Source organism: Homarus americanus, unplaced genomic scaffold (assembly GCF_018991925.1).
Source record: "Homarus americanus isolate GMGI-L3 unplaced genomic scaffold, GMGI_Hamer_2.0 scaffold46197, whole genome shotgun sequence".
NCBI lineage: Eukaryota > Metazoa > Arthropoda > Malacostraca > Decapoda > Nephropidae > Homarus > Homarus americanus.
Genome location: NW_024723050.1, coordinates 5,912,272 through 5,933,119, shown reverse-complemented (window position 1 = coordinate 5,933,119; position 20,848 = coordinate 5,912,272). Strand labels below are relative to the sequence as shown.

At 52.6% G+C, this 20,848-nt stretch overlaps 2 protein-coding genes across 2 annotated transcripts in view; both read right to left on the bottom strand.

The window, feature by feature from the left end:
• LOC121863308 (immunoglobulin domain-containing protein oig-4-like) overlaps positions 1-17,730 on the bottom strand; it is a 115,895-nt gene extending 98,165 nt beyond the window's left edge. The window contains exon 1 of the mRNA XM_042361930.1: positions 17,555-17,730. The gene's annotated coding sequence lies outside the window, so the exon portion shown is untranslated. The remainder of the gene's footprint in view (positions 1-17,554) is intronic.
• Positions 2,167-9,136, bottom strand: LOC121863339 (proline-rich protein 36-like). The gene is made up of 4 exons (XM_042361964.1): positions 9,068-9,136; positions 5,249-5,985; positions 3,827-5,088; positions 2,167-3,128 (listed from the first exon to the last, which is right to left on the bottom strand). The coding sequence occupies exons 1-4, from the start codon at positions 9,134-9,136 to the stop codon at positions 2,167-2,169; spliced, it is 3,030 nt and encodes a 1,009-aa protein (XP_042217898.1).
• Positions 17,731-20,848: the final 3,118 nt, after the last annotated feature.

Genomic DNA, 20,848 nt, shown 5'->3' with positions numbered 1-20,848 from the left:
CGGGTTGGTAACTGAGGACGGCTGGTGACTGAGGGACAGGCTGGTGACTGAGGACGGACTGGTGACGAGGACAGTTTGGTGACTGAGGGACGGGCTGGTGACTGAGGGACGGCTGGTGACTGAGGGACGGCTGGTGACTGAGGACAGGTTGGTGACTGAGGGACAGGCTGGTGACAGAGGACGGGCTGGTGACTGAGGACAGGCTGGACTGAGGGACAGGCTGGACTGAGGGACGGACTGGTGACTGAGGGACGGACTGGTGACTGAGGGACAGTTTGGTGACTGAGGGACGGGCTGGTGACTGAGGGACGGGCTGGTGACTGAGGGACAGGCTGGTGACAGAGGGACGGGCTGACTGAGGGACGGCTGGACTGAGGGACGGCTGGTGACTGAGGGACGGGCTGGTGACTGAGGGACGGGTTGGTAACTGAGGACGGGCTGGTGACGAGGGACGGTGGTGACTGAGGGACGGGTTGGTGACTAGGACGTTGGTGACTGAGGGACGGGCTGGTGACTGAGGGACGGGTTAATGAGGGACGGATTGGTGACTGAGGGACGGGCTGGTGACTGAGGGACGGGTTGGTGACTGAGGGACGGGCTGGTGACAGAGGGACGGTTGTAACTGAGGGACGGACTGGTGACTGAGGACGGGCTGGTGACTTAGGGACGGGCCGGGACTGAGGGACGGGCTGGACAGAGGGACGAGTTTGTGACAGAGGGACAGGCTGGTGACTGAGGGACAGGCTGGTGACAGAGGGACGAGTTGGTGACAGAGGGACGGGCTGGTGACTGAGGGACGGGCTGGTGACTGAGGGACAGGTTGGTGACTGAGGGACAGGCTGGTGACAGAGGACGAGTTACGAGGACGGGCTGGTGACAGAGGGACGGGCAGACTGAGGGACGCGGACTGAGGGACAGGTTGGTGACTGAGGGATGGCTGGTGACTGAGGAACAGGCTGGTGACTGAGGGATGGGTTGGTGACTGAGGGAGGTGTGACTGAGGGACGGGTTGGTGACTGAGGGACAGGCTGGTGACTGAGGGACGGTGACTGAGGGACAGGCTGGTGACTGAGGGACAGGCTGGTGACTGAGGGACGGGTTGGTGACTGAGGGACGGGTTGGTGACTGAGGGACAGGCTGGTGACTGAGGACAGGCTGGTGACTGAGGGATGCAGACTGAGGGCGCTGGTGACTGAGGGACGGATTGGTGACTGAGGGACGTTTGGTGACTGAGGGACAGGCTGGTGACTGAGGGACGGATTGGTGACTGAGGGACAGTTGGTGACTGAGGGAAGGGTGGTGACTGAGGGACGGTTGGTGACTGAGGGACGGGTTGGTGACTGAGGGACACGCTGGTGACAGAGGGACGGGCTAGTGACTGAGGACAGGCTGGTGACTGAGGGACGGGTTGGTGACTGAGGGACGGGTTGGTGACTGAGGGACAGGCTGGTGACTGAGGGACGGGCTGGGACTGAGGGACAGGCTGGTGACTGAGGGACAGGCTGGTGACTGAGGGACGGATTGGACTGAGGGACAGTTTGTGACTGAGGAAGGGCTGGTGACTGAGGGACGGGTTGGTGACTGAGGGACGTGTTGGTGACTGAGGGACAGGCTGGTGACAGAGGGACGGGCTAGTGACTGAGGGACGGGCTGGTGACGGGACAGGCTGGTGACTTAGGGACGTGTTGGTGACTGAGGGACGGGTTGTTAACTGAGGGACAGGCTGGTGACTGAGGACGGGCTGGTGACAGGGACAGGTTGGTGACTGAGGGACGGGTTGGTGACTGAGGGACGGGCTGGTGACTTAGGACAGGCTGGTGACTAGAGACGTGTTGGTGACTGGAGGGACGGCGGTGACTGAGGGACGGTTGGTGACTGAGGGACGGGCTGGTGACTGAGGGACGGGTTGTGACTGAGGGACGGGTTGGTAACTGAGGGACAGGCTGGTGACTTAGGGACAGGCTGGTGACTTAGGGACGTGTTGGTGACTGAGGGACGGGTTGGTGACTGAGGAACGGGTTGGTGACTGAGGGACGGCTGGTAACTGAGGGACAGGCTGGTGACTTAGGACGGGCTGGTGACAGGACAGGTTGGTGACTGAGGGACAGGTTGGTGACTGAGGGACGGGTTGGTAACTGAGGGACAGGCTGGTGACTGGAGGACAGGCTATGACTGAGGGACGGGCTGGTGACAGGGACGGGCTGGTGACTGAGGACGGGTTGGTAACTGAGGGACAGGCTGGTGACTGAGGGACGGGCTGTACAGGACAGGCTGGTGACTGAGGGACGGGTTGGTGACTGAGGGACGGGTTGGTAACTGAGGGACAGGCTGGTGACTGAGGGACGGGCTGGTGACAGGACAGGTTGGTGACTGAGGGACAGGTTGGGACTGAGGACAGGTTGGTGACTGAGGGACGGGTTGGTGACTGAGGACAGGCTGGTGACTGAGGGATGGTTGCAACTGAGGACGGGTTGGTGACTGAGGGACAGGTTGGTGACTGAGGGAGGTGACAGGGACAGTTGGTGACTGAGGACGGCTGGTGACTGAGGGACGGTTGGTAACTGAGGGATGGGTTGGTAACTGAGGGACAGGTTGGTGACTGAGGGACGGGTTGGTGACTGAGGGACAGTTGGTGACTGAGGGACGGGTTGGTGACTGAGGGACAGGTTGTGACTGAGGGACGGGCTGGTAACTGAGGGACGGGTTGGTGACTGAGGGACAGGCTGGTGACTGAGGGACGGGTTGGTAACTGAGGGACGGGTTGGTGACTGAGGACGGGTTAAGACTGAGGACGGGTTGGTAACTGAGGACGGGTTGGTAACTGAGGGACAGGTTGGTGACTGAGGGAGCTGGTGACTGAGGACGGGTGGTAACTGAGGACGGGCTGGTGACTGAGGGACAGGTTGGTGACTGAGGGACGGGTTGGTGACTGAGGACGGGTTCGTGACTGAGGGACAGGTTGGTGACAGAGGACGGACTGAGGGACGGGTTGGTAACTGAGGGACAGGTTGGTGACTGAGGGACGGGTTGGTGACTGAGGGACGGGCTGGTGACTGAGGGACGGGTTGGTAACTGAGGGACAGGCTGGTGACTTAGGGACGGCTGGTGACTGAGGGACAGGCTGGTGACTGAGGGACGGGTTGGTGACTGAGGGACAGTTTGGTGACTGAGGGACAGGTTGGTGACATGGGACAGGCTGGTGACTTAGGACGGGCTGGTGACTGAGGGACAGGCTGGTGACTGAGGGACAGTTTGGTGACTGAGGGACAGGTTGGTGACTGAGGGACAGGTTGGTGACTTAGGGACGGGCTGGTGACTGAGGGACAGGCTGGTGACTTAGGGACGGGTTGGTGACTGAGGGACAGTTGGTGACTGGGGACAGACTGAGGACAGTTTGGTGACTGAGGGAGGGGTAACTGAGGGCAGGCTGGTGACTTAGGACGGGCTGGTAACTGAGGGACAGGCTGGTGACTTAGGGACGGGTTGGTGACTGAGGGACAGTTTGGTGACTGAGGGACAGGTTGGTGACTGAGGACAGGCTGGTGACTGAGGACGGGTTGGTAACTGAGGGACAGGCTGGTGACTGAGGGACGGCTGGTGACTGAGGGACTGCAGGACTGAGGGAAGCTTGGTGACTGAGGGAAGGGCTGGTGACTTAGGGACGTGTTGGTGACTGAGGGACAGGCTGGTGACTGAGGGACGGGTTTGGTGACTGAGGGACGGGTTGGTGACTGAGGGACAGGTTGGTGACTGAGGGACAGGCTGGTGACTGAGGGACGGGTTGGTGACTGAGGGACAGTTTGGTGACTGAGGGAAGGCTGGTGACTTAGGGACGTGTTGGTGACTGGAGGGACGGCTGGTGACTGAGGGACGGGTTGGTGACTGAGGGACGGTGGTGACTGAGGGACGGGCTGGTGACTGAGGAGGGTGAGGGGACTGAGGGACGGGCTGGTGACTGAGGGACGTTGGTGACTGAGGGACAGTTGACTGAGGGGCTGGGACGGGCTGGTGACTGAGGGACGGTTTGGTGACTGAGGGACGGGTTGGTGACTGAGGACAGGTTGGTGACTGAGGGACAGGCTGGTGACTGAGGGACGGGTTGGTGACTGAGGACAGTTGGTGACTGGGAAGGGCGTGACAGGGACGTTGGTGACTGAGGGACGGGCTGGTGACTGAGGGACGGGCTGGTGACTGAGGGACGGGTTGGTGACTGAGGGACGGGTTGGTAACTGAGGGACAGGCTGGTGACTTAGGGAGCTGGTGACAGGACAGGTTGGTGACTGAGGGACGGCTGGTGACTGAGGGACAGGTTGGTGACTGAGGGACGGGCTGGTGACTGAGGACGGCTGGTGACTGAGGGACAGGTTGGTGACTGAGGACGGGTTGGTAACTGAGGGACAGGCTGGTGACTGAGGGACGGGTGGTAACTGAGGACAGGCTGGTGACTGAGGAACGGGCTGGTGACTGAGGGACGGGTTGGTAACTGAGGGACGGGCTGGTGACTGAGGGACGGTTGGTAACTGAGGGACAGGCTGGTGACTGAGGGACAGGCTGGTGACAGAGGGACGGGCTGGTGACTGAGGGACGGGCTGGTGACAGGGACAGGTTGGTAACTGAGGGACAGGCTGGTGACTTAGGACGGGCTGGTGACTGAGGGACGTGGTGACTGAGGGACGGGTTGGTGACTGAGGGACGGTTGGTAACTGAGGGACAGGCTGGTGACTTAGGGACGGGCTGGTGACAGGACAGGTTGGTAACTGAGGGACAGGCTGGTGACTGAGGGACGGGCTGGTGACTGAGGGACGGGCAGTGACTGAGGGACGGCTGGTGACAGAGACAGGTTGGTAACTGAGGGTCAGGCTGGTGACTGAGGGACGGGCTGGTGACTTAGGGACGGGCTGGTGACAGAGGGACGGTTGGTAACTGAGGACATACTGGTGACTTAGGACGGCTGGTGACAGGGACAGGTAACTGAGGGACAGGCTGGTGACTGAGGGACAGGTTGGTGACTGAGGGACAGGCTGGTGACTTAGGGACGGGCTGGTGACAGAGGTTGGTGACTGAGGGACATGGTGACTGAGGGACAGGCTGGTGACAGGGGACAGGACTGAGGGACGGCTGTGACTGAGGACGGGCTGGTAACTGAGGGACAGGCTGGTGACTGAGGACAGGTTGGTGACTGAGGGACGGGCTGGGACTGAGGGACGGGCTGGTGACTGAGGGACAGGCTGGTGACTGAGGGACGGACTGGTGACTGAGGGACGGGCTGGTAACTGAGGGACAGGCTGGTGACTGAGGGACAGGCTGGTGACTTAGGGACGGGTTGGTGACTGAGGACAGGCTGGTAACTGAGGGACAGGCTGGTGACTGAGGGACGGACTGGTGCTGAGGGACGGCTGGTGACAGGGACAGGCTGTGACTGAGGGACAGGCTGGGACTGAGGGACGGGTTGGACTGAGGGACAGGCTGGTGACTGAGGACGGGCTGGTGACTGAGGGACGGGTTGGTAACTGAGGGACAGGCTGGTGACTGAGGGACGGACTGGTGACTGAGGACGGGTTGGTGACTGAGGGACAGGGTGGTGACTGAGGGACAGGCTGGTGACTGAGGGACAGGCTGGTGACTGAGGGACGAGTTGTGACCGAGGACACCGGATGGTGACTGAGGACAGGCTGGTGACAGAGGTTGGTGACAGAGGACGGCTGCTGAGGACAGGCTGGTGACTGAGGCAGGCTGGTGACTGGTGACGAGGGACACCGGGTGGTGACTGAGGGACAGGCTGGTGACAGAGGTTGGTGACTGAGGACGGGCTGGGACTGAGGGACAGACGGACAGAGGACGGGGCTGACTGAGGGACAGGCTGGTGACTGAGGGACAGGTTGGTGACTGAGGGACGATGGTGACAGAGGACAGGCTGGTGACTGAGGGACAGGTTGGTGACTGAGGGACGTGGGACTGAGGGACAGATGGTGACAGAGGGACAGGCTGGTGACAGAGGGACAGGTTGGTGACAGGGACAGGCTGGTGACTGAGGGACAGGTTGGTGACTGAGGGACAGGCTGGTGACTGAGGGACAGGCTGGTGACAGAGGGACGGGCTGGTGACTGAGGGACAGGCTGGTGACTGAGGGACAGGCTGGTGACAGAGGGACAGGCTGGTGACTGATTTATATTATTAATCCTCCCTGTTTGAAGTTACATTGAATAGAAATGTCAACACAAAAATATATGCGATTACAATCAAATACTATATTATACCTCGGGGGAAACAACTGTAAATATGATTACAGGTACAGGTGAGGCCCTCGGTGTAGTAAAGACTTAACGTACGTAAATTAGAGAACTCTTCCGTGGAATGCAGAGTTCTCGACGCTCTGTTCCCTTCAGTATATGACTTTAATTACAGTCACTTAATGCACCGAATTTCTATCTGTCATTACAGCAGCAATTTGGTCAAAGTTTCGTCCTCATCAGGATTTTTGTTAAATAAAGGGTGTTATTGTTTTTGTAGTTTGACGGAGAAGTCATGGCGGTGCTTGCGTGTGAGCCATACGCCGCCATAAGCAAGAAGGGACGCTACATCTTATCATCTTCGAGATATATGAACGGAATCTTATCTTACTGTTGTACTTACTCCCCTGGAATAAGGTTGTTGTAATAATTATGTGGCGTATAATTAATCCAGTAAATATAAAATAACATTAAGAATTTCTAGTAAATAAAATACTTTGGATAAATATCTGAATAACGGGTAGCGTTCGCAGTCTGTTAGAAGAGTAGGTACAGAACACACTGAAACATTTAAATTTTTAAAAGGTGAAGACGATTTTTCTGTAAATTTAGACACAATCATTGTTTATAGTACCCCCCCCCTCCCCCCCTCCCCCCCTCTCCTGGTGTGAGCAAACGGTCGGGGAGGGGGGAAGGAAGGCAAGAATAGACGAGTTGACGGTCGGAATTTTTTCGTAAAATGGCAGGTCAATGGGTAAAGAAAACGCTTAAATTCACTATGGTAAAGATATTTAAAAAAAATTGGGCCAAAAAGTGTCAAAAATAAGGGTTAAAGTTGCTAAAAAGTCACGTGACTGCGAAATGCTCTGCGATTGGTTGTGACATCACTGGTTGGGGTGAGCTTCCCAGCAGGAGTCAGCCAGCTGTAGTTATCCAACCTTCTCGGCTGATCGGCTCAGTAAATAAATATTATTAGATAATTAATTGTGCTTTATTGTGCAACATAGTAATACTATTTTGAATATATAAATATTACTAAGCACATTAACCAATTCAATTGATATTAGCTGCCCATACAACAAATTCCAAACATTATTGATATTATTTTGGTTTTGGTCATCTGAGGAACCTTAAGATTCTAACTATGGAATTAAGTACTTTAAACAATAAGACACGTGATCTCTACAGGATTTCTGTCGCAAAATATTTTTCGATCGCATAAGAAAATACAGATCATATGTTAGGTTAGGTTAAGTTGGGTATGATGAGGTACAAGGTTAGCTTAACCTACATCGGTAAGGGGGAGGGGTGTAACTCAAAACTAGTGATTTCCGATAGAAATGGAGGTCAAAATCGTTCATAACACTTTGCAAACCATCAGAAATAAACATAGTCTGCATGTCTAAGTACAGGGATGACCATAACTTAAAATTTACCCAATATAAACTATCTCGAATCTAAACATCAAAATACTTATGGTAGTTATAGTCAAATTTTATCCATTCATTAGTGAATCATCAAAACAATAACAGCACTATGTTGTCATGTTTAGCTAGCAGCAGGCATTATCAAGACAAAGTCCAGACAATGTCATCACTTCTAAATTGACTCGTATCTCCATCTAGTACTGATATACTCTGTAAATGCACTGGAAAAGAAAAAGAGAAAGTCTACCCTTAAAATTCACCTGAACGTGGAATTTGGGGTCGGAAGAGGCCATCCTTTCTACTACCTTCGACTGCAGCCCAGCGGTGTTTGAAACTAGTGACGTTATAGCAGGACTTTAAACTTTTATTACAAATTATATATACCGTATCACTCAACGAACATGGCAGTGTATTTCTTGTGTTTTCCCATAACCGTCAACTCGTGGGTGAGTGAGAGTCGAGACTGGAGGACCAATTTGTGAGTTAACTAATCTAGAAGAGAATTATGCAGAGTCATGGTCACAGGACCCAAGAATCGTGTTACTGGTCGTTAATAATACCAGTTGACTGTAACTTAACTCACCAGTGATACTGCTGACACCGTCCTCACACTTCTGAGTAGTCACTTTTATTAAAACATGCAAGGTCTTACTGATGGCCGCGGCGGAGTCTCAATATCAGCTCAACATAAAATAGGACCCTAACAGAAGCTGCCTTGCATGTGTATTACAATATTTATCAATAACTGCAGAAATGTGTCTTGGTCGCTTACAGTATGTGTGACCGAGACGCAGACGAAGACAAGAGCAGGATAATATAAATATATCTATAAGACAGTGGCTGAGGTCGAGCTGGGGCAGGGGAGGCGAGTAATTCATGTGGAGTCATGCACAAGCTGCCGGCGGGCCGTTCTTCCCATCTGCCAAGCCTCACATCCCCCCCCCCCATCACCCTCACAGTCTACAGTTTACACAACTCTCGTCTTACACTTTACCCGGAAGTCTGTTGCAGGTGTTTGGTATGCTGACATGTACCAAATGAGCTACAAATGTCCCCTAATTAGCAGGAGTTAGTACCTGAACCATAGTATGAGAGATATAAGTGTAACAGACTCCCCATGGAGCAAATGAGTTCTTTGAAATGTAGTGATATACACCCTTTCAGCATTAGTGCCTGTATTGAAGTTCGTGAAAATCAAGAACTAAGTAAGTATATATATATATATATATATATATATATATATATATATATATATATATATATATATATATATATATATATATATATATATATATATAAGCACCAACACAGGATATTTGAAACGTTCAGCAGTTCTATAAACACCCTTTATGAATGAGTGGCTGACTTCCTCACTAAGAATTTTCCCTATCATCCACTGTGACCACCCACTCGTGCGGCTCTTGAATGTGTGACCAGCTCGACCCTAAAGGTAGCTTTGATCAGCTCTTGGTCGGCCATGTTCCCCAACACTCCCTGGCCTCTCATCTACTCTCCTAAATCCGTTGCAAGGCATTGGTCAGGTGTTGAGGGAGCGAGTAATATCGAGCAATACTGATTGATATCCCGTAAAATTTTCCGTGGACTGTTCACCCTTGCCGGGGGTGGGGGGGTTACTACTGATAAATTGCCCTTTCCATGCTTTGGCTTTATTAATACAGTATACGGAGAAGGAGGCTCTTATTATCATTACGTGTCTTTAAACAGCCTATTTAAAACATAAACAAATTAAACATTGTTTAAAAAACTTAGCAGGTGTGATGGATGTCGGCTAAAAACACCTTTTCTTTAAAAAGAAGTTCCCAAGCGCTTTCGTGTAATTCACATCTTCAGGGGTGAGTACAGACTAAGGAGAAGTACAAAACAAGGCAAATATATATATACAGTAGAGGAAGGTGAGATCAAGTCCACAATAGTCAGGTTATTAGGTAGTGACCCTACTAACCTTCAAAAAGCACAGCAGCAGTCGGTAGTCAGGTCAGAGGGTAAGATTTGTAACCAGGTGAGAAGGTTGGGTACATATATATATATAATATATATATATATATATATATATATATATATATATATATATATATATATATATATATATATATATATATATATATATATATATATATATAACGCTATTTTTCTATCTGAATGAAAGTTTATGCAGAAAATTTCGTTACTTGGATTAGAAATTAAAAGTATACTTTTCAGAATTATACAGGTTACTTTGAAGAGATCACAAATATAGATACTTTAATATTCTAAAGTCATGTAATATGAAGAGAAACAGTAGTTAACACACTGGTACCGAGGCTTGGCGAGGCAGTGAGCCCGTCAACAAGTGGCCTCATTGCTGTAAGTAATCCACGCAGTGTCGACCTTCCTCTCAGTCTGTCCTTCGCCCAATATAGACTGGGAGTGTAAGTGTCGCTAATTGACCAATTAATTTTCGGACATCTTAATGAAGTACATGCATACATACTTTACGTGCCTGCTTGAACACACACACACACACACACACACACTGTTCCGCCATAATCACTGGTAACAAACTACACTCCACCGCCACAGACCAGAAAAGTTTCCACCAGTCAATAGATGGACTCATTTTTCTCGCTAAAGGCGAAGACAAACCCCAAAGGATTCTACCAAATGTCTCAAACTAAAACACGAGATAAGATTGGACCAATACGTTCAGATACCGGCGAGCTAACTGATAACGACGGAGAAATGAGCAATAATCTGAATAAATATTTTTCAACAGTTTTCACCACCGAGAATTTAAACATGGTACCCGAGGCACCGACTCTATTCAGAGATAGTGAAGAAAACAAATTAAGCGAGATAGTTGTGACTAGTAACGATGCTAATAAGCAAATAGACAAACTGAAGCCTAATAAGTCACCTGGTCCCGATGAGATATTTGCCAGAGTATTAAAGGAATGTAAGGAAGAGCTTAGTATGCCCTTAGCAAAGTTGTTTAACATGTCATTAAAAACAGGTGTAGTCCCAGAATCCTGGAGGATAGCGAATGTAATACCGATTTTCAAGAAGGGGGGTTATATCACTATCTTCTAACTACCGCCCAATCAGTCTAACATCAATAGTAGGCAAATTACTAGAATCAATCATTTCAAACTCTATTCGAAACCACCTGGAGAAGCACAAGTTGATCAATGATTCCCAACATGGCTTCACAAGCGGGCGTTCATGTCTAACTAATCTATTAACATTCTTTTCATCAGTTTTCGAATAGGTGGACGAGGGGCACAATTATGATGTGGTATATCTCGACTTTGGCAAAGCCTTCGACAGAGTCCCCCACGAAAGACTAATTAGAAAGGTAGAAGCGCATGTCATCAAAGGTAATATCCTTAAATGAATTAGGGCGTGGTTACGGGACAGGAAACAGCTGGTGAGCATAAACGGCACTAAATCTCATTGGAGCAACGTCACTAGTGAAGTTCCCCAAGGCCCAGTACTTGGACCATTATTTATTATATACATAAACGACATAGATATTTGCATAGACAGCAACATAAGTAAATTTGCTGATGGCACTAAAATAGGAAGTGTAATTAAATCTGACGAGGACTCTGCAAAACTACTGGAAGATCTAAATAATTTTTTCGAATGGTCGGAAAAATGGCAGATGAAATTCAATGTGGACAAATGTAAAGTACTCAGTATAGGAGATGTAAACAGGGAAACCAGTTACCAGATGAACAACGATGCCATTGTGGAATCCGACTGCGAGAGAGATTTAGGAGTAATGATAAGTAGGAATTTTAAGCCAAGTAAACAATGTGTTTTTGCTCGTAACAAGGCTAATAAAGTTCTTGGGTTCATACAAAGGAGTGTTAGTTACAAGACTAGCGAGGTCATCTTAAAATTATATCTAGCTCTTGTGAAACCTCACCTGGATTAGGCAGTTCGGTTCTGGTCACAGTATTACAGAATGGATATAGAATCCTTGGAAAGAATCCAGAGGAGAATGACAAGACTAATCCCCGGCATTAGGAACCTCGAGTACAGAGACAGGCTAAAGCATCTTAATTTGCACTCCCTCGAGAGACGTAGAGCGAGGGGCGACATGATAGAGGTGTATAAATGGAAGGCAGGGTTAAACAAAGGGGACATTACAAAGGTACTCAAACTACCCAACCAGGAGCGAACTCGTAACAATGGTTTAAAATGAGACAAATTTAGATTTCGGCGTGAAATAGGTAAACACTGGTTTGGAAACAGAGTAGTGGATGACTGGAACAAGTTTCCAAATATCATCATTAACTCAAATACGCTGGATAGCTTCAAACATATGAGCAATAGGGGTTGGGTATAAACGGGACTGCCCAGTATGGGTCAATAGGCCCGCTGCAGTTTCCTCCATTCTTATGTTCTTATGTTCTTAAGATCAGTATTTTTTTTTTCTGTCGTGGTGGAGCGTGTCCAGAAATAAACATACAAGTTATTTTATTGCTAAATTTGTAGGCGAGTCTGCGTAATTATGCAGTCCTTGCTGACGGTTATTTACATCTTCACTCTTACGACAGTGTTGATGTTCGTTGTGCTCGACAAGGTAGACACTCGCCATCAGCACCGTGAAACATTTCCAGACATAAACAATATAGGAGGTTATTGTAAGGCGTTTTCGATGCACGGAATAGCTAACGCGTTATCTATTCTGTATGCGCAGACGCTGTTTTTGATTTGTGCGCATGACACTTTAGCTAACACCTCGATGAGGCGTTAGCCTTTCGCAGGGCCCAAGCGGCACAAATAGTTTGCAACCAATCAGCTATTTCTCCCGTTGAAAATAACGCGGATCATGGCCGCTTATGAAGAATATTTTTATTAATATTGAAGAGTTGGGGCATTCAAGGCAATAAAAAACTGTGATATAATAATAAAAATAATTCTATATACGGTAGTATATTGGATAGGACCTAAAACAAAGCATAAGGCATGAAAGGATTGCGCCTAGTTGAAACCTGTTTAGGCTCCGCCCTTTTTACGTGGGTGCTGTCTGATTTCATTAGCCGTTGGTGACTTTGCTGTAACAATATTGATAATTACTCAAATATGATTAAAACTTTATTATCACTACTCATAAGATACTATAAATAAGGATGAAAAGTTTATTGCAGTTCTGGAAGTGCAAAAATTAAGACATAGCGAACCTGAAATTCGTCGTATTGTGTGTTTATGTATGCGAACAGATTTAAACAATGTAGCAGCGAGACGAGAGTGTAGTAGTGTGGTTTAAAGCTCCCACCCTGGAGAACGGACCACCAACCTAACAACGCGCACGATATTTTGTTATTCTTATTTATTGTTGACTGGTTGTCTTTTTTTTACTTTTTTGTCCTTTTTCCATACTTTTCAATATATTTTATTCACTATTTCTTTCCGTATTGTGTCCAAATAACAGTTCTCCTAATTTCATTGTTTTCGGAAGACTGTATTGTACAACGGTTAAGAACATAAGAACATAAGGAGTCTGCAATAGGCAGGTTGGCCTGTGCATGGCAGCTCCTGTCGAGAGTTACTGCCACTCTCTATCATCCATGAATCTATCCAGCCTCCTTTTGAAACTTTCCAGCGTTCCAGCACTTACTACAAAGTTGCTAAGCTTGTTCCACTCGTCCACCACCCTATTTGTGAACCAGTTCCTTCCTATCTCCCTCCTAAACCTAAACTTATCCAACAGAAATCCGTTGCTCCGAGTCCTATCCTGCTCGGATATTATAAGAACTTTATCTATATCCCCTTTATTGATTCCTTTCACCCACTTAAATACTTCTATCATATCTCCCCGCACTCTTCGTCTTTCTAGGGAATGCAAGTTTAGTTTCTTTAACCTATCCTGATATGGAAGGTTTCTAAGTCTTGGAATCATTTTCGTCATTTTTCGCTGCATAATCGAGGTGCGGCCTGACTAGCGCAAGATATAGTTGCAATAAGACCTCTGCACTCTAAATTACTTACACTTCTGGATATAAAACCCAATACTCTGTTTGCCTTATTTCGAACATTAACGCACTGTTTTCTAGGCCGTAGGTCCGGGCTTACAAATACCCCAAGGTCTTTTTCACAAATCGACTTCTCTAGGTTGATGTTGTTTAGGCTGTATACATTGACAGTATTTGTTCTTCCAATATTAAGTATGCTGCACTTGTTCGTGTTGAATTTCATTTGCCATTTTTCAGACCACCCCTGCAGTTTATTTAGATCCTCCTGTAGTGCATTTGCACCCTTGCCCTGAATTAATCTGCCGCCCTATTTTGGTGTCATCCGTAAACTTGCTTATGTCACTGCTGATCCCAGTATCTAGATCGTTTATGTAGATTATGAACAAGAGTGGGCCTAGTACTGACTCCTGGGGAACCCCACTGGTTACACAGCCCCACTCAGATTTAACACCATCTACGCTGACCCTCTGCGTTCTATCGGTGAGCCATGATTTTATCCAATTTCAAACTTTCCCCTCGATACCATGAGCCTTAACTTTTCTCAGAAGCCTCTGATGCGGTACCCTGTCAAATGCTTTGCTAAAGTCTAAGTAAATAACATCGTAATTTTCGTCATTATCTACTACCTCGAAGACTTTCCCAAGACGCAGTGGAATGTCGTATTTTCTAATGACAGTCCAGGAAAGCTAACGCCTTTAGCAATTCCGTGCTTCTTAAAACGCCTTACAATAAACGCCTTATGTAATGGTTTGTTTAATGGTGTAGTACACGACTCGCGGAGTCTCTCGCTGCTGACTAACATCGTCTAGCGTTAACCAAATAAAATATTAAAAGTAGCGCCCAGTGGTGAAGTTAAAAGCCCGCACAGCACTCCCTCGTGGAACACTTCCTCGCTACCCTCGTGGAACACTTCCTTGCTACCCTCGTGGAACACTTCCTCGCTACCTCCGTGTAGCTCTCCCTCGCCACCCTCGTGGAGCACTGTCGCCACCCTCCTGTAGCTCGAGGGGGAGCACTGTCGCCACCCTCGTGGAGCACTCCCTCGCCACCCTCGTGGAGCACTGTCGCCACCCTCCTGTAGCTCTCCCACGCCACCCTCGTGGAGCACTGTCGCCACCCTCCTGTAGCTCTCCCACGCCACCCTCGTGGAGCACTGTCGCCACCCTCCTGTAGCTCCTCCCTCCCCGCCACCCTCGTAGAGCACTGTCGCCACCCTCCTGTGCTCTCCCTCGCCACCCTCGTAGGCACTGTCGCCACCCTCCTGTAGCTCTCCCACGCCACCCTCATCAGAGCACTGTCGCCCACCCTCCTGCTTAGCTCTCCCTCGCCACCTCGTGAGCACTGTCGCCACCCTCCTGTAGCTCTCCCACGCCACCCTCCGTGAGCACTGCCCTTCTCCTGTAGCTCTCCCTCGCCACCCTCGTGAGCCTGTCGCCACCCTCCTGTAGCTCTCCTCGCCACCCTCCCAGGGGGCTTCCTCCCCGCCACCCCTCGTAGTACTTCCTCCTTGCAGCTAGGTAGCAGCTCTTCCCTCGCCACCCTCGTGGAGCACTTCCCTCACGCCACCCTCTGTAGCTTTCTCACCACCCTCGTGTAGCTCTCCCTCGCCACCCTCAGGAACTTGCTTCTCGCCACCCTCGTGCGACCTTCCTCGCCACCCTCGTGTAGCTCTCCCCTCGCCACCCCTCGTGTCGCTCTCCCTCACTTCCACCTTCGTAGCAGCTCTTCCTCACCACCCTCGTGGAACACTCCCTCGCCACCCTCGTGTAGCTCTCCCTCGCCACCCTCGTGGAGCTCTCCCTCGCCACCCTCGTGGAGCACTCCCTCACCACCCTCGTGGAACACTCCCTCGCCACCCTCGTGTAGCTCTCCCTCGCCACCCTCGTGGAGCTCTCCCTCGCCACCCTCGTGGAGCACTCCCTCGCCACCCTCGGGGAGCACTCCCTCGCCACCCTCGGGAGCACTCCGTCGCCACCCTCGTGTAGGTGGTGATAGTGTACAGTACAGTCGGGGTCAAAAGTTCGCTCCTTCCCAAACTGAAGCAGTATCGACCCCAAATGAGATAAACCAGTACAAATACACCGGGTGACAGTCAGGGTGAATCTGTTTGGAGACTTATTCCCGTGACTCAATTTCACCACGGGAGCGAACTGTACATGGTGGTAATGTAGGTGGTTGTTGTGTAAGTGGCGGTAGTAAAGCAAGTTGTGGTAGTGTAAGTGGTGGTAGTTTAAGTGGTCCAGACTGGTGCCAGCACTTCAGTACCTCAGCTACCCAGAGAGATTAGAACACCGGCAATTGCCTAGCTTATACTACAGACAGGAAAGAGGTGACCTAATTGAGGTATATAAACATCTCAAGGGGCACTACTCAGTCGAGTATCCATACCTGGAGCTGGCGGACGCTCGCCCAACAAAGGGTTACAGCTCAAGGTTGAAGAAGCCGCAAGTCCAGAAAACTGTGAGGGCAAAGTTTTGTGGAGTGAGAGCTGTGAACTTGTGGAACAATCTGCCAGAGAGTGTTGTGACGGCACCGTGTGTGAGCTCTTTCAATACCAGACTTGGCCAGCACTGGAGCAAGTTCAAGTACATTCCGGAGCCGGTGCATGCCCAGTATTTGCCAACAGTGCGTAACAGAGACGTGGCCGACCGCCCAAGCAGCTAACGAGCCGATCGGTGGTGAAGAGGATAAAAGTAAAAGTAATAAAGTAGAGTAAGTGATGGTAAAGTAGGTGGTGGCAGTGCAGGTGGTGGTTGTGTATTAAGAGGTGCGCTATGTTGATGAGGCCAAATGAGTGAAGTGTAATACCACCTGTTAGTGTGGGAGGGCGACCACCTGTTGACCTGTGGGCCCTCACTACCACCTGTTGACCTGTGGGCCCTCACTACAACCTGTTGACCCGTGGGCCCTCACTACCACTTGTTGACCTGTGGGCCCTCACTACCACCTGCTGACCTGTGGGCCCTCACCTCCACCTGTTGACCTGTGGGCCCTCACTACCACCTGTTGACCTGTGGGCCCTCACTACCACCTGTTGACCTGTGGGCCTCACACCACCTGTTGACCTGTGGGCTCACTACCACCCTGTTGACCTGTAGGCCCCTCACCACCTGTTGACCTGTGGGCCTCACTACCACCTCTGTTGGCCTGTGAGGCCTCACACCACCTGTTGACCTGTAGGCCCTCACACTACCACCTGTTGACCTGTGGGCCCTCACTACCACCTGTTGACCTGGGCCTCACTACCACCTGTTGACCTGTGGGCCCTCACTACCACCTGTTGACCTGTGGGCCCTCACTATCACCTCTCTCATTGACCTGTGGGCCTCACTACCTGTTGACCTGTGGGCCCTCACTACCACCTGTTGACCTGTGGGCCCTCACTACCACCTGTTGACCTGTGGGCCCTCACTCCCACCTGCTGACCTGTGGGCCCTCACTCCCACCTGCTGACCTGTGTGCCCTCACTACCACCTACAGACCGTTCTTCTTTATCAGTAGCGGATATCATTCCCGTTACCAATGCATACTCACCACTGAGTCAGATCATCGTACAATACCTCTACCCGCCACATACAGTAGTGAGTGGTTACAGGTCACGCGCGTCACTGACTCTTTTCTTATCTCAGGTCAGTCGAGTCATTTTCTCAATGCTTGTCTTCTCAGGTTATGACAGGTTACAGGTCAAGTATGACAAGAGATTAACGCCCACACAAACTGACCTGTCACTGGTAATGTGACTTCGTGGTTCAGAACCCTACACAGGTCTAATGGGGAACTGTAACAATTCACCTCCCTACCCAACACAGACCACAGTTACTGCCCCCCGCCATTTATTGACACAGGTCACTGTCCTTCACCAGCTGTTGGTATATTACTATTCCCGCGGATCTTCCTCACCATCATGGGTTATTACCTCACTATTCTTCCACCAGGTGATGACAGGTCACAGGTTAACACTATCCCTCACCAGGTGATGACAAGTCACAGGTTAACACTATCCCTCACCAGGTGATGACAGGTCACAGGTTAACACTATCCCTCACCAGGTGATGACAGGTCACTGGTTAACACTATCCCTCACCAGGTGATGACAAGTCACAGGTTAACACTATCCCTCACCAGGTGATGACAGGTCACTGGTTAACACTATCCGTCACCAGGTGATGACAGGTCACTGGTTAACACTATCCGTCACCAGGTGATGACAGGTCACTGGTTAACACTATCCGTCACCAGGTGATGACAGGTCACTGGTGAACACTATCCCTCACCAGGTGATGACAGGTCACCACCTCACTGAGTCATTGGTCGTTCACTTTTCCCTCTGTCATTTTCATCTTTTTGAAATATGTGTTGGCTTACATCCGGTGTGCTCGTAAACTACAGTGTGGTGCCACATATGTAGTGGACATATACAGCCTTTATTTATAGTCATTTTCAATTCTTTTTTCACTTTTGTGTACATATGCAATCCCCATGTACCGGGTGAGTGAGTGGCTGTGGTCAGTGTGTGAGGTGCGCTGACAGGTATGAGTGGAATGGAGTGTACCTGACACACCACCACGTGTCGTCACTATGTCTTACCTGTGTGTTGTGTGGCGACCACGGCGGGGATGACGACACACTGTGAGCCGCGCCCTGCCTGCCCCGCCTCATATACGCCGCCTCCACCAGCCCCGCCCACCCACCCCTAACACCCTCTTCCTAACCTACCTGGGCCACAACCCTCCCCACTAAACCATGCCTTGCAGCGCTATTACTGCTACTATTGCTCCCCCTCCTCCCCACCTGTCCTCCCCTCCCTTCACCTGCTCCCTCCTCCACCTGTCCTCCCTCCTCCCCACCTGCCTCCCCCCTCCTCCCACCTGTCCTCCTCTTCCCCACCTGCTTCCCTCCTCCCTGCCCCTCCCCCTCACTCCCCTGCCCTCCTGCCCTCCCCTCCTCCCCTTTCCTCACCTGCCCTCCCTCCACCTGTCCCTCCTCCCCACCTCCCCTCCTCCCACCTGCCCTCCCCTCCCTCCCCACCTGTCCTCCCCTCCTCCCCTGTCCTCCCCTCCCTCCCACCTGTCCTCCTCCTCCCACCTGCCTCCCTCCCTCCCCACCTGTCCTCCCCTCATCCCTTCCTCCTCCCCCTGTCTCCCCTCCCCTGCCCTCCCCTCCTCCCACTTGTCCTCCTCCCTCCCTGTCCTCCCCTCCTCCCACCTGTCCTCCTCACTCCCCACCTGTCTCCCCTCACTCCCACCTGTCCTCCCCCTCCACTCCTTTTTCCTCCCTGTCCTCCCCTCCTCCCTTGTCCTCCCCTCACCCCCCACCTGTCCTCCCTCACTCCCACCTGTCCTCCCCTCTCCCCACCTGTCCTCCCCTCCCTCCCACCTGTCTCCCCACTCCCCACCTGTCCTCCCCTCCTCCCCACCTGCCCTCCCCTCACTCCCACCCCTGTCCTCCTCACTCCCCTGTCCTCCCCTCACTCCCCCTGCCCCCTCCCCTCCCCACCTGTCCTCCCCCTCCTCCCCCTGTCCTCCCTCCTCCCCCTGCCCTCCCCCCTCCTCCCCACCTGCCCTCCCCTCTCCCTGCCTCCCCTCCTCCCACCTGCCCTCCCTCTTTCCCCTGCCCCTCCTGCTGTCCTCCTCCCATCCTCCCCTCTCCCCTCCCTCCCTCTCCCCACCTGCCTCCCCTCCCTCCCCTGTCCCTCCCCTCCCCCTGCCCCTCCCTCCTCCTCCCTCCTCCCACCCCTCCCCTGTCCCTCCCCTCCCCCACCTCCCCTCCTCCCACCTGTCCTCCCCCTCCTCCCCCACCTCCCCTCTCCTCCAACCTGTCCTCCCCTCATCCCACCTGTCCTCCCCTCCACTCCCCTGTCTCCCCTCCCCCTGCCCTCCCCTCCTCCCACCTGTCCTCCTCACTCCCACCTGTCTCCCTCACCCTGTGTCCTCCCCTCCTCCCTGTCCTCCCCTCTCCCCACCTGTCCTCCCCTCCCACCCCCACCTGCCCTCCTCCCACCCTGTCCTCCCCTCCCTCCCTACCCCTCCCCCTCCCTCCCTGTCCTCCTGTCCCTGTCCTCCCCTCCCTCCCACCTGTCTCCCCTCCCCCACCTCCCCTCCCTCCCACCTGTCCTCCCTCCCTCCCCCTGTCCCTCCCCTCCCTCCCCCTGTCCTCCCCTCCTCCCCACCTGTCCTCCCCTCACTCCCCTGTCCTCCCCTCCCTCCCCCTGCCTCCCCTCCTCCTGTCCTCCCCTCCCTCCCTGCCCCTCCCCTCCTCCCACCTGTCCTCCCCTCCCTGTCCTCCCTCCCCACCTGTCTCCTCCCACCTGTCCTCCCTCCTCCCTACTTCCTCCCCCCACCTGCCTCCTCCTCCCACTGTCCTCCTCCTCCCACCTGCCCTCCCCTCCTCCCTGTCCTCCCTCACTCCCACCTGTCCTCCCCTCCTCCCACCTGTCTCCCCTCCCTCCTCCACTCCACCTGTCCTCCCTCCTCCCACCTGTCCTCCTCCTCCCACCTGTCCTCCCTGCTCCCACCTGTCCTCCCCCCTCACCTGTCCTCCCCCTGCCTCCTCCTCCCACCTGTCCTCCCCTCCTCCCCTTCCCCTCTCCCTGTCCTCCCTCCTCCCCTGTCCTCCCCTCAGCCCACCTGTCTCCCCTCCCCTGTCCTCCTTCTCCCTGCCCTCCCCTCACCCCCACCCCTGCCCTCCCCTCCTCCCTTTGTCCCACCCACCTCCCTCCTCCCCACCTGTCCCTCCCCTCAATCCCTGTCCTCCCCTCCCTCCCCACCTGTCTCCCCCTCCCCACCTGTCCCTCCCCCTCACTCCCACCTGCCTCCCCCTCACTCCCCTGTCCTCCCCTCCACTCCCACCCTGTCCTCCCCCTCACTCCCACCTGTCTCTCCCTCCTCCCCCTGTCCTCCCCCTCCCTGTCCTCCCTCCTCCCCTGCCTCCCCTCCCCCTCCCCTCCTGTCCTCCCCTCCCCACCTGTCCTCCTCACCTGTCCTCCCCTCCCCTGCTCCTCCCCTCCCCTCCCCCTGTCCCTCCCCTCCCTCCCCTGCCTCCCCTCTGCCTCCCTCCTCCCCCTGTCCTCCCCTCCCCTGTCCCTCCCCTCCTCCCACCTGCCCTCCCCTCCCCCTGCCCTCCCCTCCCTCCCCACCTGTCCTCCCCTCCTCCCCACCTGCCCCCCCTCCTCCCCACCTGTGTCTCCTTCCCCTCACTCACCTTGCTTCCC

Excerpts from the sequence above, each read along its gene's own strand:
- LOC121863339 (XM_042361964.1), bottom strand. The coding sequence starts at position 9,136 with ATGGCCGACCAAGAGCTGATCAAAGCTACCTTTAGGGTCGAGCTGGTC. Across the intron at positions 5,089-5,248 it reads AGCCCGTCCCTCAGTCACCA|CCTGTCCCTCAGTCACCATG; the intron begins GTCCGTCCCTCA and ends CCCTGTCACCAG. Across the intron at positions 3,129-3,826 it reads AGTCACCAACACGTCCCTAA|TCACCAGCCTGTCCCTCAGT; the intron begins GTCACCAGCCTT and ends CCCGTCCCTCAG.